This window comes from Triplophysa dalaica, chromosome 9 (assembly GCF_015846415.1).
Source record: "Triplophysa dalaica isolate WHDGS20190420 chromosome 9, ASM1584641v1, whole genome shotgun sequence".
NCBI classification, from domain to species: Eukaryota; Metazoa; Chordata; class Actinopteri; order Cypriniformes; family Nemacheilidae; genus Triplophysa; species Triplophysa dalaica.
Window position 1 is genome coordinate 18772055 of NC_079550.1, and position 14550 is coordinate 18786604.

General features: G+C 36.7%; 1 protein-coding gene across 1 annotated transcript; it reads right to left on the reverse strand.

Moving 5' to 3' along the window:
* Positions 1-304: 304 nt before the first annotated feature.
* Positions 305-13248, reverse strand: LOC130428278 (FXYD domain-containing ion transport regulator 5-like). Its single transcript, XM_056756152.1, has 9 exons — positions 13110-13248; positions 10709-10754; positions 9541-9597; positions 9274-9453; positions 6767-6814; positions 6225-6254; positions 3080-3154; positions 2457-2502; positions 305-692 (listed from the first exon to the last, which is right to left on the reverse strand). Exons 1-9 carry the CDS (start codon positions 13119-13121, stop codon positions 668-670), a joined length of 519 nt encoding a protein of 172 aa, XP_056612130.1. The 5' UTR covers positions 13122-13248; the 3' UTR covers positions 305-667.
* Between the last annotated feature and the right edge of the window lie 1302 nt (positions 13249-14550).

Here is a 14550-nt window from a genome sequence, read left to right on the forward strand (position 1 = left end):
TTTTTCCTATGACATCAGCAAATACCCATTTTCTGTTGTCGACGGCCTTGAAGCTCATGTACTGCAAAGAATGCACTATGAAACCCTATATAGCAGTGTTTTTATCTTAGATCAGATACACTGATAACCCGTATTTTACCCCAAAGGTCCAGATGATACGTTGAGATAAATGCACAATTGAACAGACTGAACAAACTGAACTTTTATTTCTCGTTGCTGGTTTATAATACAGAAAAATGGCCCCAAGAGGGCGCTTGTGAGCTTTATAAGCCACTCTTCTCCAAATCCAAATGAATGACACATGTGAAGATGCAAAAATTTTAATAATAAAAAGCAAGTACAGGTCTGTGTTGAACAAAGTTTGACGTTTAAACAGAGCCGTTTGGTGCTGGGGGGATGAAGGGATTTTATGTCTGAGATGTGTGATTACACTGGGATGTGTTGAAGCGTTACCGCTGGCGTATATTCCCCAGCTCCTTTGTCTGATATACCCAGAGATCGGTTTGAAATAATGAACACACTCACGCACACGATCTCTCCATCTTGGCCTTGTTTTGTCACAAGGGGGAAATTGAAGTATGTAGGCCTGACTGCAGTCAGAACAGGTCTAACTGGCTGCTCTGTTTTCATCTGTTTGGTTTTATTGATGATGAGCTGTGATCGAGCGCTAACTTCTGGTCACTTCGTAGGAACTAGACAATAAAATATAGAGAAACTGGTTAGTCCTGTCACTTCATAAGCAAATACAAACATAAACAACAAAAAAGGGTGCATAATTGCAGCAACAAACAAACTTTGGCCTTAAGTAAGAACATATCTCTCAATAACAACAGTGATACAAACAAGATGAGAAAAGTTTTACTTTATGCAAATGAGTAGAAATGTTTAAGTCACTCAGTGAGTGGTTTCACTTTTCTATATATGATTCAACCTTGCCTACGTGCTGGTGCATGATTTCCTGTAAAAAAAACAACTGACAACTGTGCCAGAAATGTCTGCATTCTGAGTGACTTAGATTCATGTGATGACAGATTGTATCTAAGATATACGACACATGATGCATTACTATGGTAACACTTTCTATTCCATAATGTCAATTTTGTCTGCAAGACAACCGATTCCTTGTTCTATCATCATTGTCCCTGATGTCGTTCAAAATCTGTCTATGTCTCTTATGTGAAACACAAAAGAAGATATTTTTAAAAAAGTTTTGTATTCAATGGAAGTCAAGGGGGGACGGTGTTTTTTGGTTACCAACATTCTTTCAAAATATTTACTTTTGTGTTCTGCAGAAGAAGGTTTGAAACGACATGAGGGTGAGCAGGCCTAAATGATGCAATACTTTTCTGTTTTGTCTGAACTATGCATTTATCAGCTTAGTTGGATCTTCACATTTATATACAGTAATGCAAATTTGTAGTCGCATTAAATATATCATAAATCGACAGTTAAACCCTTTAGGTTTGCACAAAAGCTCTATAAAAGCTCAAGCCGTTTTAGCGACTCCTTTCTCAAGCGGTTAAACCGATTGTTACTGTTTTGCAGAGAAAGAAAATGATGCCTTTTACCCTTAATAGCCGAGACCATTTGAAAAAGCTCTTTTCATAGAGAAGCATGTTATTATTCTTCACTTATATTACTGAAATTACATACTGTTTTGTACCTCTTGCACAAGTCAACCCAGCTGACATTCTGCACATGCAAACGCTCTGTATTTTTATTTTGAAATTTTCATTTTGAAATGGCACGAAGAGGTGTATAATGAGCACATATTACACATGGCTCTAATAACATGAAGTAAGATTGAACGTTGGGCACATTGGACAGTCTATTTAAAACCCTAATGATGTCTTAATATAATACATTCTGTTATGACTGTAAGGCATCAGGATTTTACAAAAAAGATCAAGGGTTATAAAACCAACAACAGTACTGCTATTTAAGCAGTGAACAATGGCACAATAATCAGAACGGTATTTTAATGTATTGCTTACCGTTTAGAGTATGCTGTTTATTGAATATTTTTTTAAGGAATAATTTGTGAAACGTATGCAATGCACATTATGGTCACATGACTTCTTTACAGAGAATAAGTAATTCAGTAAGTGCAATACACTTATTATCTTATTAATAAATCAAGTATTTAATAAATCAAGATAATATGTTGACAATATTACGACAATTTCATCCTCTTCCTTTGTCAGACCCAAAATGGAAGATCAGGTCATGCATTTGTATTATGGCTTATATCATTCATGTGAAAGGTTATCCTTATCTATAATTAACACAGATCATTTGCATATTAGTTTTCAACATTCACACAATATACTGTAGAAATACTACCAGCAAGTTGTTCTTAAGACAGCTCATGATTTTACTATAAACTTCTGAGGGTCACACACACAAATAAATAAAAGCAAAATGAATAGTATAAAATAAATAAAAGTCCCGCTTACCTTCCTTTGCCAATGCGACATTGTGGTATCCGTTTCACTTTACCACCTTTGGGATGTAGGAAGAATAACAATAAGGGAAGAGTGGTTTGTGGTTTTGAAACGTGAGGGATTAGTAAAAGCATTCAGACAACAACCAAGTTGTTGTGGTTGTCAGACTTGTCTTGTTTGCTCTGTTAAAGGGACAGTTCACCCAAAAATTAAAATTCTGTTATCGTTACTCGCCCTCAAGTTTGTTCCAAATCTGTGTAAATGTCTCTGTTCTGATGAACACAGAGAAGGATATTTGGAAGAATGCGTGTAAACATTCTGTGCCTTTATGTGGCCCCCACAGCTTTATACATTTCATTGTTCTGTTGAATACAAAAGAATACATTTAGAAGAATGTGGGAAAGCAAACAGTTCTTTTAAAAACAATCAACCGTCGTTGTCATTTTTCCTTTTATGGTAGTCAATGGTGGGCAAGAACTGTTTGGTTGTAAGCAATCTTCCACATATCTTTCTCTGTTCACTAGAACAAATAAAATTTATACAGATTTGAAACCCGGGGGTGAGTAAATAATGACAGCATCTTTATTTGTCCGTGATCTGTCCCTTTAAAATGAAGATCTTTAAAAAAAACTTACATCCAAGAACCAAGATGCCCATCACAAAGAGAATCGCTGCAATGCCTAAACCTACTTTCCGGAGAGAGGCGTAGTCTGAAAACAAACAAAGCATGTTATCATCCTGCAAAGCAAATGAACAGAATGGTGTCTAACAGGTCTGATTCAGTTGAATTCTATGTTTGTGTGAAGCACAGAACTGTATTTCCAAGCAGGAGAAAATTGATTTCATAAAAATCCTAAAAATCTGTTGAGATACTGATGACTCCCTGAGAGCTTTGTAATATTGAGTTTTCATTTCAATAGTGTAATTCTCATCATCCTCTATGGTGATTATTATGAGATTCTCATTAGTGTACTTCAATGAAAAAATACTGTCATACCACGACTATCACTCGAACCTCACAAACACCTTTGTGTTTTCATCAAGATATTGTTGAGCGTTTTCGGTATGGATACTGTTGGCACTGAAGGGTGATTTCAGGATTTACTGTTCTTCAAGGGACATTTAGTCTCCACAATAGGCAAAACCTGACCCACAAGCACAGACCGCAGAGAACATCCTGCACAAAACACCCGTAACTGATGACTTTCTTGGAGAATTTGTCTAAGACGCTTGGGAATTTGGAATGAAGGCATCCACAGGTCAAAGCTAATGAGGCTTTTTCCTGAACATCAGATGCCCTGTAGCTGCCCGAACAAGAGAAAGTGATTGAAACAGCATCTGTCACCAGGTCATAAGCTTTTAACTACAGCACTCGAGATAGCGTAGTGCTCCCATTCTCAGCACTTCTGTGTTTCTTATAAACACAAGACTTTCCACAGACTTTGTATTTCTCCAGACTCTCCTCTTATGGAAAGAAAACATATTTTCTAATATGTATTTTAAGTCATTTAATAACTATATAGAATAATACATTTATTTTATAATACAATATATTGAACAAGTGAAAGAAGTGTCGCTTTTCATATATGGTAAAGTACATGCACTTGGTTCCAATGTATTGAAATGTATTATTTAACATAATTATAGCAATTCTATTTTTCAGTATGTTCTCATCTATTTTTGTTTCATATAGGATTCTATCAGTGTGGACATTGTCAGTCTCATATATAGCGGAAAATTAACACCTGATACTAGTTCTGTCAAAACAAAATCAAAGCGCCACATTTGTTGATGGCTTGTTAACAAGCTCATCAGTATGACAAAACCCTTTCGTTCAATCTAGTCCAAAACAAATTTGTGGCTGTTAATTCACTGTGATTTGCCTGTCGAGATTGTGTCATGTTTTGGGTTTTCAATTTCGAACTGTTGAATGTAATATCGTCACCTTGGAATTATAAGCCTCAGCATTCTGAGCTGTTTGGAGATTTTAAGCTTCAAAATGTTTGCATTCTATATAGCAAGAAAGATATGGGGAACAAGTCTCTTTCATAGACAATGACCCTAGATGTATTCTAAATGTGCAATATCAAATACCTCTCAAATTTGTAAAACTGTTCTAATGCAGATAACTGTAGAACTTTCTAATTCAGAAAAAAACCCTTTCTGCTTGGAATTAAGAGATTCATTTTACAATGAAACACAAACAGTTTACTCATAATTTATGTTGCATTGCAACATGTATAAAAAAATATATTTAATGCGTTCTATGACACTTATTTCCTATTTTAGGATGGATAACTTTTTCTTGACCATTTTTAGCATAAAATGCTTAACATTTTGTCGCGTTCGGATGTTAATTTTAGGTTGGAACCTGTGCCCAGCATAAAGTACTTTAAGTTTTTCTGTTAAGTGTTACACTTAAGAGGTGATTTCCCTTTACCAAAGACAGTAGGAGAATAACTTAAGTGTGCTCTTAAATATACCTTAAGTATTACTTAAGGGGAAATTACACTTAAGGTGCTTTATGCAAGCGGACCCTGCAGTTTATTGTTATGAGAAAGGTAAAGTGGCATTCTCTCTAGAGATTAGTATGGCTGAAGTAAAATGCTAATGTTTATTGTTGATATTAAGAACCCATCAATTCAATTGTTGACAATTTTACCTTTAAAGGCTAATATTGTAGTTATAGGTCCACTTTCTGAATGTTAGCGGCATCTAGCGGTGAGGTTCCAAATTGCAACCAAAGACATACGGCTACATCATGTAAGGTCTTTATATCCTCCATAAAAATTACACATTGAAGCTTTAAGACATTTAAACAATTTAATTTTTAAAAAGAAAAAAATTCAAAGAAGCCTGATCCTGATTGGTACATAACATAATGTAAATAAATTGTCATAGAATAAAAATATGTGAATAATAATTTTTTCACTAAAATGTCTGATAGAACCATATAATTCCAACAGTTGAAAAGTGGTGGGGGCAGAGATGACAAAACATTAGGAATATTTATCATAATAAGTGGGTGGTCCGTCCATTGTTTACTCCGCTTTTTGATTCCAGCTCTCACAGTATGTGGTTCCCAAACTGTCATTTAGGGAAGGTCACTTGGCTGTTGTGGTGCATGACACTTAAAAAAAAGTTTATTCCTATGATTAAAATGTCACTTGTAGATTGGTTTACGCGTTTTTGTGCTTGGATACTGGATGCACAAGCAAGCGGCACGTGTGCAGGTTTTTATACTGGCCGCGATTCTGAAGTCGCGGCTCTCTGTCTTCCGCAAATATAACTTGGGTGACCAACGAAAGATGGAGCGGCGTATCCTGCGTTTTCTTAGAGTTTGGATGTTAATGGCCCCTAAACAATACACACCTTCCGCACGGATCTCTTTAAACCTTCCAAAAGTTAAGGGGACATGTCCCACCTGTCCCACCTGCAAATTACACCTATGTATTCCAAGGTGACAATATGATACTCAATGCACCAGATTAGCGTATCCAGAATAGGTGAGGATTTAATCAGCACAAAATTATAATTTCTAACCAGATTTCTGTCGTTTTCTGGAAAAAAAGTGGTTCTTGCATGTGCGAAACTGATTTTTTACAATGCAAGAATGTTGCCATAGTGTTGCTTTAAGGTTGCGAAGGTGTTCATGGCATTGCTATTTTACAGTGGCCATGTCAAAAAAAACAAACACCGACCCTCTGTTTTAGCGATAATAACAGTAATGCTTGCATTAGCAAACACCACTTACCACTAAATGATTCAACAGATACTTACCATAATTAAACGGTTCATCCCATTTCTTGTCTGTAGAGAAAATGGCACAGTTTAGAGAGGTTTTGACACAATAAACAAGACTTACAAACAATTGCGTGCGCCTATAAAATGTAATGGACTCTTTTTCATATTATGTAAAGTAAGCCAGAAGTATATGTGTGGGAGTGTGTCAGCATATTCATGGGCATTATGAGCCCTCTGGGCTTTGCCGTTTTTAATGGATCTAATGGGATGACGATCAGAAAGCAGTCTTTTGACCCGTCTATCTTAGATGATTTCCAACACTTATTTCCCATGATCTCATCAGGGCGGAGCCAGTCGAATGACAGTTTGTGGCTGTTATGAATATTTGGATTTGAGATACAGCCACTGCCAATATTTCATCCAATCGACAAGGCTATTGTGTACATTTTAAATCAACATGGATAATCTTGACTAATGCAGATTACCTCAGAATGGCTAAATATCAATAAAATGAAGGATGTTTCAGTCAACAAGCAGGTGAACAGAACAGTAGAAGAGAATAAGCAACCGGTCTTTACCCCACACAGTAGACTTGGTGTTGGAAGTTCTGGATGTGTAGGTCTTCGCTGCAAGGAGAATGTAAAAACAAGACTTAATCTAACATAGACATTCTTTTCTCCAATTCAATAATGAATAAAAGGAAGCTTTTCTCAGTGTCCGTAATGGAGGTTGACAGTAGAGACGTTGGACTCTGAGCTTGAAAAGCAGAGAGCGTGGCCCTTATCGCAACCCTATGGATTCGTCCATAATTGCAACTAATTAAATTCCAGCAGCACTCGTTTTCTGTCCGGGCCTGTCTTTCAAATTCAATTTTGGCATATTTCAATGGTGCGCCTCTCTCAGGATATATGCTTGGTTGATTCTTCATAAAGCGTATCGGCTCGCCACGACAGTGCTGCTCAATCCCACAGAAACGCTGCATTATCTTTTGGCCTCTGAGCATGGAAAGACCGTCGAGCATTTTCTAATTACCTGCTAATTAGTTTCCAAGTTATGTGTGCCCTTGATATGAATTGCACTAGTGAAGTGGAAGCCTCTCAGCTATTCATTCAATCCTCTGCTCTGTCACCCTCCTCCCAATCCCATTCCCAACATCCTCGCTTGTTCGAGTGGAAGGTTCTCTTATGTCAAAATCCTTCTGTGAAGCTTGTATTCGGGAAGTCAGCATTACATTTGGCGGTATCTCTTATAAAGCGGTGAAATTATAAAGAAAAAAAGTATTATTTATAGGTATGTGTTTAGGTAAAGGGAAATTTTTGGATCATGCTACTGCTACTACTAATATTTCTGCCAATTTTCAAATAAATAATGCTTTTTACATTTGTTTACATAAAAAAATGAAAACTGCAGAAACATGTCAAAATAACAGAAAGATGCTCTGTATTTTTTCAGACCTCAATCATATTCACATTAAAGCAACACGACAGTTACATTTATACATGTATTTAGGAAAAGTTTTTATCACAGTTTGTATGTGTCTTGTTCATGGGCTTAAATCTCATTTAACTGTGGGGGCCACAATACACATAACATTTCTCAAGAGCAATTTTTTGACACAACTAACAGTCAAAATTGTACAAACTATGACACAAAGCGATAATTTGCATTACGTTTTTTGGTTTAGCATGCAGACTTGTAGTCATATTATAACTGAACTGAACTGTCACATACTCTAATACAAGTGAACAATTTTTTTTCCCCATTTATATATTTTTTGTCTCTGTTGTGAAGACAGGAAACAAATATAAAAACACACTTCCCATGATACTACATGTTAACACTGAGTCACTTTTTAAACACTTGTTATCCTGATTTAAACTGCAACAAAGACGTTTAAATTTTGTGTTGTACTCGTTGATGAATCGCCCGAGATTCAGTAAACTGAATGTTTAGCTTATCCGCCGTGCACATACTGCACACAGTAGATGCTGAGAAAACGACCTTCTCCATCTGAATTTAAGCTGTGCAACTTTTGTGGACGCTAGATATAGTGCCAACATCACAAAATTGGAACCGGTATGTGCGCGGCTGTGTGTGACACGGGACCTGTATGGCAGGAACGGTGGCTAATTGTGGCGGTTAATGTTCACATCATGCCAGGTCGCCAAAAATAAAACAATGCATGAGAAACGGCTTCGGCTTGTTAGTTGCAGTGTGTGACATCATATGTAACAAGCTAACGTTTACTAGCTAAGTAACGTTTTAATCGCTAACATAGCAGATTCATGGAAAAATTCATCAGTAATCTGTTGTATTTTCTTCTAATTACACAATTAGTTTAGGTAAACATAAATATATTTATGACATATATTTAGAGAATGGGAGTATAATTGATTTTGGGGGGGGGCAACCCTCGTATTGAGGGGGACGTGTCCCCTCTGTCTCTCCCGGGATTTAAGCCCATGGTCTTGTTATGCGGTCAGTCTTTCACATTGCTGTTGAATGATTTTATCTCACTCCTTAGGTTTGTTTATGTTGAAATTCAACAGACTCTGAACTGGAATGACCACAATACATCTAGAAATGCTCATTAAAAGCATGTTTGAAATGGTCTCGTATTTATTTTCACGGCTTTACATATAAGCAACAATGAAGTCGGCTTTTGCTGTAAATGATAACAGATTTTAATGTACTCAAATATTCATTCATGTTCATTTCCTCATTTTGCACAGAAGTTGGCTTCCTTAACATTGAAGAAATCAAGGTTATATATTCACAGTATGTTCTTTACAGTATGATTTTAAAACGTTATTTCACATACCATTTATGTAGCTAATACAAACACACTGAGAGGTGGGTTGTCAAGGACAAACCCAATCACTCTAATTAGCTTTCAGAATAAAAGTCAACTACAGACAACACAATATTGCGTCTATGTTTTCTCACTGACACAACTCCAACTCGGAAACTCAAAGAACATCCCACTCACATTTTAGATTTTTTTTGGTGCTGTCAGTGTGAACCTTAACATGACCTTTACTGTAGAGCTAGTGCATGGAGGAGCAGGGAATAAATCAAAGCTTACTTTGTGTTCTTGTACTGACTGTAGACGTCTCATTTCTGGTCACTGTAGACGTCTCATCTGTGGTCACTGTAGGGGTCAAGGTGGAGGTGGTGGAGATATTTTGATCCGTCGCAGGTGCGGTGTAATACTGTTGCTCAATGGTGACTGGGTCTTTTATCATATCTGTGGCAGTTGTGTAAACTAAGGGAAGGGAACACATATGTTTTTAATGGATTTAAAAGGGAAGCTGTCATGCCAAAATAAAAAGTATTTAAAATAATCGCCAACCATTTTCTGTGAGTCCAGGGGATGTGGAAACAGGTGCAGGTGTTTCAGTAGCACAACCTTCATAGACGGAAACAAAAATATTGAATCTAAAGGTCAAAAATTATGTTTTTGGTAAAGAAAACACAAAAACCTTAGCTCTGTACACTATACACTGTAGTGGACTTTGAGAGACATGTTTTATTGCACTTATGCTTTTTGTTGTCCTAATATTGACCCAATTGCTTACATTGTTTACCCAACTTGTAAGTCGCTTTGGGTAAAAGTGTCAGCTAAATGACTTAATGTATGTATTTAATAATAAAAGCATGTTTATTATTGTTTATACTTATAATACCAATGCAACCAATAAAATACGTTGGGGACAGTGCTATTTGTTTGTCTGACCATTGGCGGATGGCTGCAGTTTTATTTTTTATTCATTCTTTTTACATTTCTGTTTTCTTATCATATAAATATACAGTAACATACAGTTTAAAACGGTCATACTAAAACCAAGCTTATGTTACAAAATGTACAATAAAAAGACGACACATATGTATGTGTGGGAATGATATAGAGTAGGTCAATTCCACCTAAAAAGCCACCATTGGTCTGATCTTAAAAAAGTCCTTGAAAATGTTTAACGATACCATTATGACTTATAAGGGCTTGAAGAACACGTTCTACACATTGTTCCCGCTCAACACAAGAATTCACAGTGGCCAGCAAATGAATGCAAATGTATTCTGACTGAGGCATAATAACAGTGTGGTGATGTAGAGTGCAGTGGTTTGTAATGAAGGCAGGACTCGCATACACCCTGCCAGAGAACAAGGACTAATTGTGGTCTAGCGGAGATGGGTCGCATCATTTTGGTCGCGTTTTCTGGCTACACGCGGCTTTCCAATGAATCTCTTCACAAGACGAATGGCCACATGGGATTAAGCAATTCTCTCGGCAAATGCTGCGATTATTGCAGAGCGGCTATAATCAATCTTTTATTGCAAGTATTCATCTGGAACAATTCTACATATTAGACCCGCTGGTCATTCGTGGCGTTGGGTAATGTGGCATTTAATAAAAAGTAGGATTTATCCGATTAGACTGAGTATATACAGTAAGTATAGAATAAAAAAAATGGCGTGTGTGTGTGTGTGGGAGATAGAGAATCAGAATAGCAATTACTCACCTCTGAGGTAAAGAAACAGTAAAATCGTCACCTCTCGTAACAGAATCTGAACAGAAGAAAAGACTGTAAGGTTGTCTTAAGGCCCAAAACAAGAGCAAAAATTTTAAACTGTTTTTATCAAAACATTTGATTGCACCGAATTACCTAAATTTTCTCACACACATCTCCCGCTTCGCATTTTAATCTGTTCTTTTCTATTCTTACTTGCTATTATTCCACACATTTCATGTCAATATCGGCAGTTTCAAATTTGAGATCTGCTTTTTCAGTTCAGAAATGACCACAATAACCATGAACTTCTTCAAAACCTGAGGTTTTCCCACAGCAAGATTTTTTTCTTCCAGATAGCATCTTGTGTTCTTTATTGTAAGTACGGAAATCAAACTTTTCGTGCATGGGGGTCGACAGAAATTTGCATTTCATAAATCAAGAAAATAGCATTGAATACTCAATACTTTGTATTGTAACATCAAATTCTAAATGACAAAACATTATTTCTAGGTCTACACTTCCCGTCACCTTGAAGTTGGGAATATTAGTGCAACTTTAAGGACTTCTGTGCATGTTTTATGGTGTTATCACGATCAGCCCGTGAACATTCAGCTGGTGTAATGACGGCGTTTGAGATAAAAGGTCTAGACATTTCTCAAGGTTATCATTAACCAATCAATTTGAGACACGGTTGAAATTTGTGCCTTTTGATCCATAAAAGCCAAACAATAGAAGACTGTCAATGCCTGTGGGGGGCGGACGGGTTGTTGGTTACCTAGCAACAGAGTCGGCACCTAACACAAATACTAGATTTTGACACATCATCATCACATTAGTCACCATTTTCCAGATTGGTGTAATCAAACGACCAAAATCCCAGAATGCTATAGGTATGGAGAACAGATTGCTGCAGCCTTGGTCAAAGCTCATAGCTTTTAATACAAAGCATGCCCGAGTCACAGGGCAAACCGCACAGGCAAAACATCATCTATCGAGAACTGCTGCTGCGGCTCAACGTGTTGCTTTTTTGACACAAAAAATTGTGAGATTTCTGACACGGGTGCTGTAGGTCAGAAATAGAGAACTGCGGCTGGTAGTTCTGTGGGACCTGTGAGTATAAAGGTCAGATTTACTTCCTACAGACTGATTTCCACCGCAGGAATATCTGTACACTCACAATTGAATGCGGACCCCTTGTAACAGGAATTCAGTTTTTTATTGAATGCACCTATACATGCATAACAGTGCCTGTTACAGACATTGTTTTTTGTGTAAATGTAACGTTTAATTTAAATGCATCTGACTCGATTAGGTTATCAATTTAATCGACCGTTCAAATCTCTAGGCTAAACGTTTTGGGAATAAAAGGGGAATGCAAAATGCGTTACAATTATCCCCTGTCCTCCTGTATCTCCAACAAGATCAAGCATTTCAGGGCACATTGAATCTGTAAATTTCACATGCTCAATTTATCTCACACTACTGTACGTTCTGTAATGCGTGAACTGCCGTGTGTTATCACATCTAATTTACATACAACGTCTAGAGTTTAAAGGTCAGATCTAGCCAATCATTCCTCTCTTGAACAACAACGGGAGACCTTTAATTTGTCAATGACTCGGAGTCGTGAAAAAATTGAAACGTACTGAAAGCAGAGAAGCATTTTTCAATGTTTCAGCCCATTAATTTCTTCATGTTGGCAGCAGCTTTCAAACTAATATTTGCCTAACATAATAGACATGGTGTGCTCCTAAATATTACAGTAGTCTAAATGTCAGTATAACTTACCTTATAACCTTTTGCTAACTTTGGATTATTTTTATTACGATTAAGCACACATCTTTATTCTTCTGATAATGTCAAAATGAATTAAAACTCTTTTAAATGACACCAAAAACAGGCGTCTTTTTTATAATGCATTATATAATTTCTTCTTTTTACTGAGAAACATGTTCAAATGTATACAGCTACCTTTCCTGACATTTGCATTGCAAAAACGAGTTATTGCAAAAGCACATTTATTTATTTATCTATTATTTATTTATTTTTTATTCTTCTATTTTCTTTAGCAGCCTCCAAGACCTTTCCCATTAGAAGTAGCAGCTTTGATCTATGGGAGGCCGAGCTTTTATTGAACTTTGGGTTGCGTGCTTAATTCTTTTTAGCAGGTGAGTGAGTGTGTTTACCTGTTTCTACGGACAGATTCTCCTCTGGGAGTGAGATGATCGATGGATCAGATAAATGTGAAGTCTGGTCCACTATGACCTCACATGCTTTGAAGCACATGTGCCTTTAGCTATGCATATTGTTCTCTCCATTTTATGGCCTTTCAACTTTTCTACGCTTGTATTGCGATCTTAAACAGGCTTAAAAAACATCATATAAATATATATTGTTTAATTTCACTCACCTTAGTGTTCATATTGAACTTGTATATCACATCCAATTAGAGTTGAACAGAGGATTGCATCCACCGGTGCCTCGTAAACGGAGAGAAAATGGAAGATGTGTAGACGGTTGACCACGCCCTTTTTTTACTTCCTCTGTCATCATTCGGCACTTCCTCTCTCTCTCTCTCTCTCTCTCTTTCTCGCACGTTCTCACTGGTGCATAGTCTCTTGACTCTGCTCATATCTGCCAATCCTTGTTCATGCCAGTCTCATCAGCCTTTGTCTACAGTTGAAACTGTGTTAATGCCTCCCTCGGTCTCTGTCACATTGCGTGTGTGTATCAGCACTGTAGATCTTTGTGTTTTCCAAAGGCCCTGAAATCATAATGACGTCTATATTTGTCTATGAAGCAACTGTGTTTGAGGAAAATTCATAATGTAAATGTGAAATGAAATTATTATATTAGCTTGAGATGTGTTTTAATGATGTGCTAAAAGGAAAATGTACAGGTTTGGGTTTTATAGAGATTTAATCAAGTTTTAATCTATGTTTCCATTGGGTCATTAGTGACTTGAAGAGTTTTTCTTATTAAAGAAAACCCTAGCAACCGCCCAGCAGTTCCCTAGCAACCATCAGCAAACTACAAATGAAAAGAAAAACTAGTGGGATGTACTTAATTGTTTTGTGTCGATTTTTTGCACTCAGTTTTTAATGTGTAGCATCATGGCAGTGCTCTTGTAAGAACAAGCACAGTTCAATACGGAGTTTGATTTCTTTTTGAATATTTTAGATTCAAATGAAACAATTGCTGACATATGATGCAAGTATAGAGGTCTAAAAATGATGTTGAAATTGCATACTAGAAATGTCAAAATCATAAAATTATGCAACACAGTTATAAAATATTTAAGTCCATATGTGGAAATCTGACATTCATTGCACAATTGAGAACTTATTCATTTGGTGTCTCATTATATCTCAAAAGTACACAAAGGTACGATTACTAGAAATCAAAAATCTGAAAAATGACACGGAAGTCTTGAGCTCCATTCACTCAAACTTCTGTTTTGGAGAAACATTTGACATACAGTATTAAAGAGATCCTGTTTGCCCTTTCACGTTAGGTTCCTCTTTTCTCAACGGTGAGATTACAAACAAACGTGACGAACGTTTAATTTCTTTGAAAACCAAAGGAAGGAATCCCAACAACCACAACATTAATGTGGTAACAAAATTAGATCACAATGTTCCTGAGGTTGTCATGACAGCACGGTCCTCCTAAGCCTACAACTAGTTTTCTTTTGTGTTCATATACACAGCAATTAGAAAACCAAAACTTTCTCTTCACTGCTTAAAAGAACTGTGTAGAATATGTGTAGGTCTGGAAGCCTTCCCACAAACTGAAATGCCTCTCAAGACAAATGGATGAATCTTCAGCTGTTCCTCTTTCACAATTCTAGT

Coding starts and splice junctions, on each gene's coding strand:
- LOC130428278 (XM_056756152.1), bottom strand. Junction 3,155..6,224: donor GGATGAACCGTTTAATTATG/GTAAGTATCTGT, acceptor GTTTGTTTTCAG/ACTACGCCTCTCTCCGGAAA. Junction 2,503..3,079: donor GGGCATCTTGGTTCTTGGAT/GTAAGTTTTTTT, acceptor TACATCCCAAAG/GTGGTAAAGTGAAACGGATA.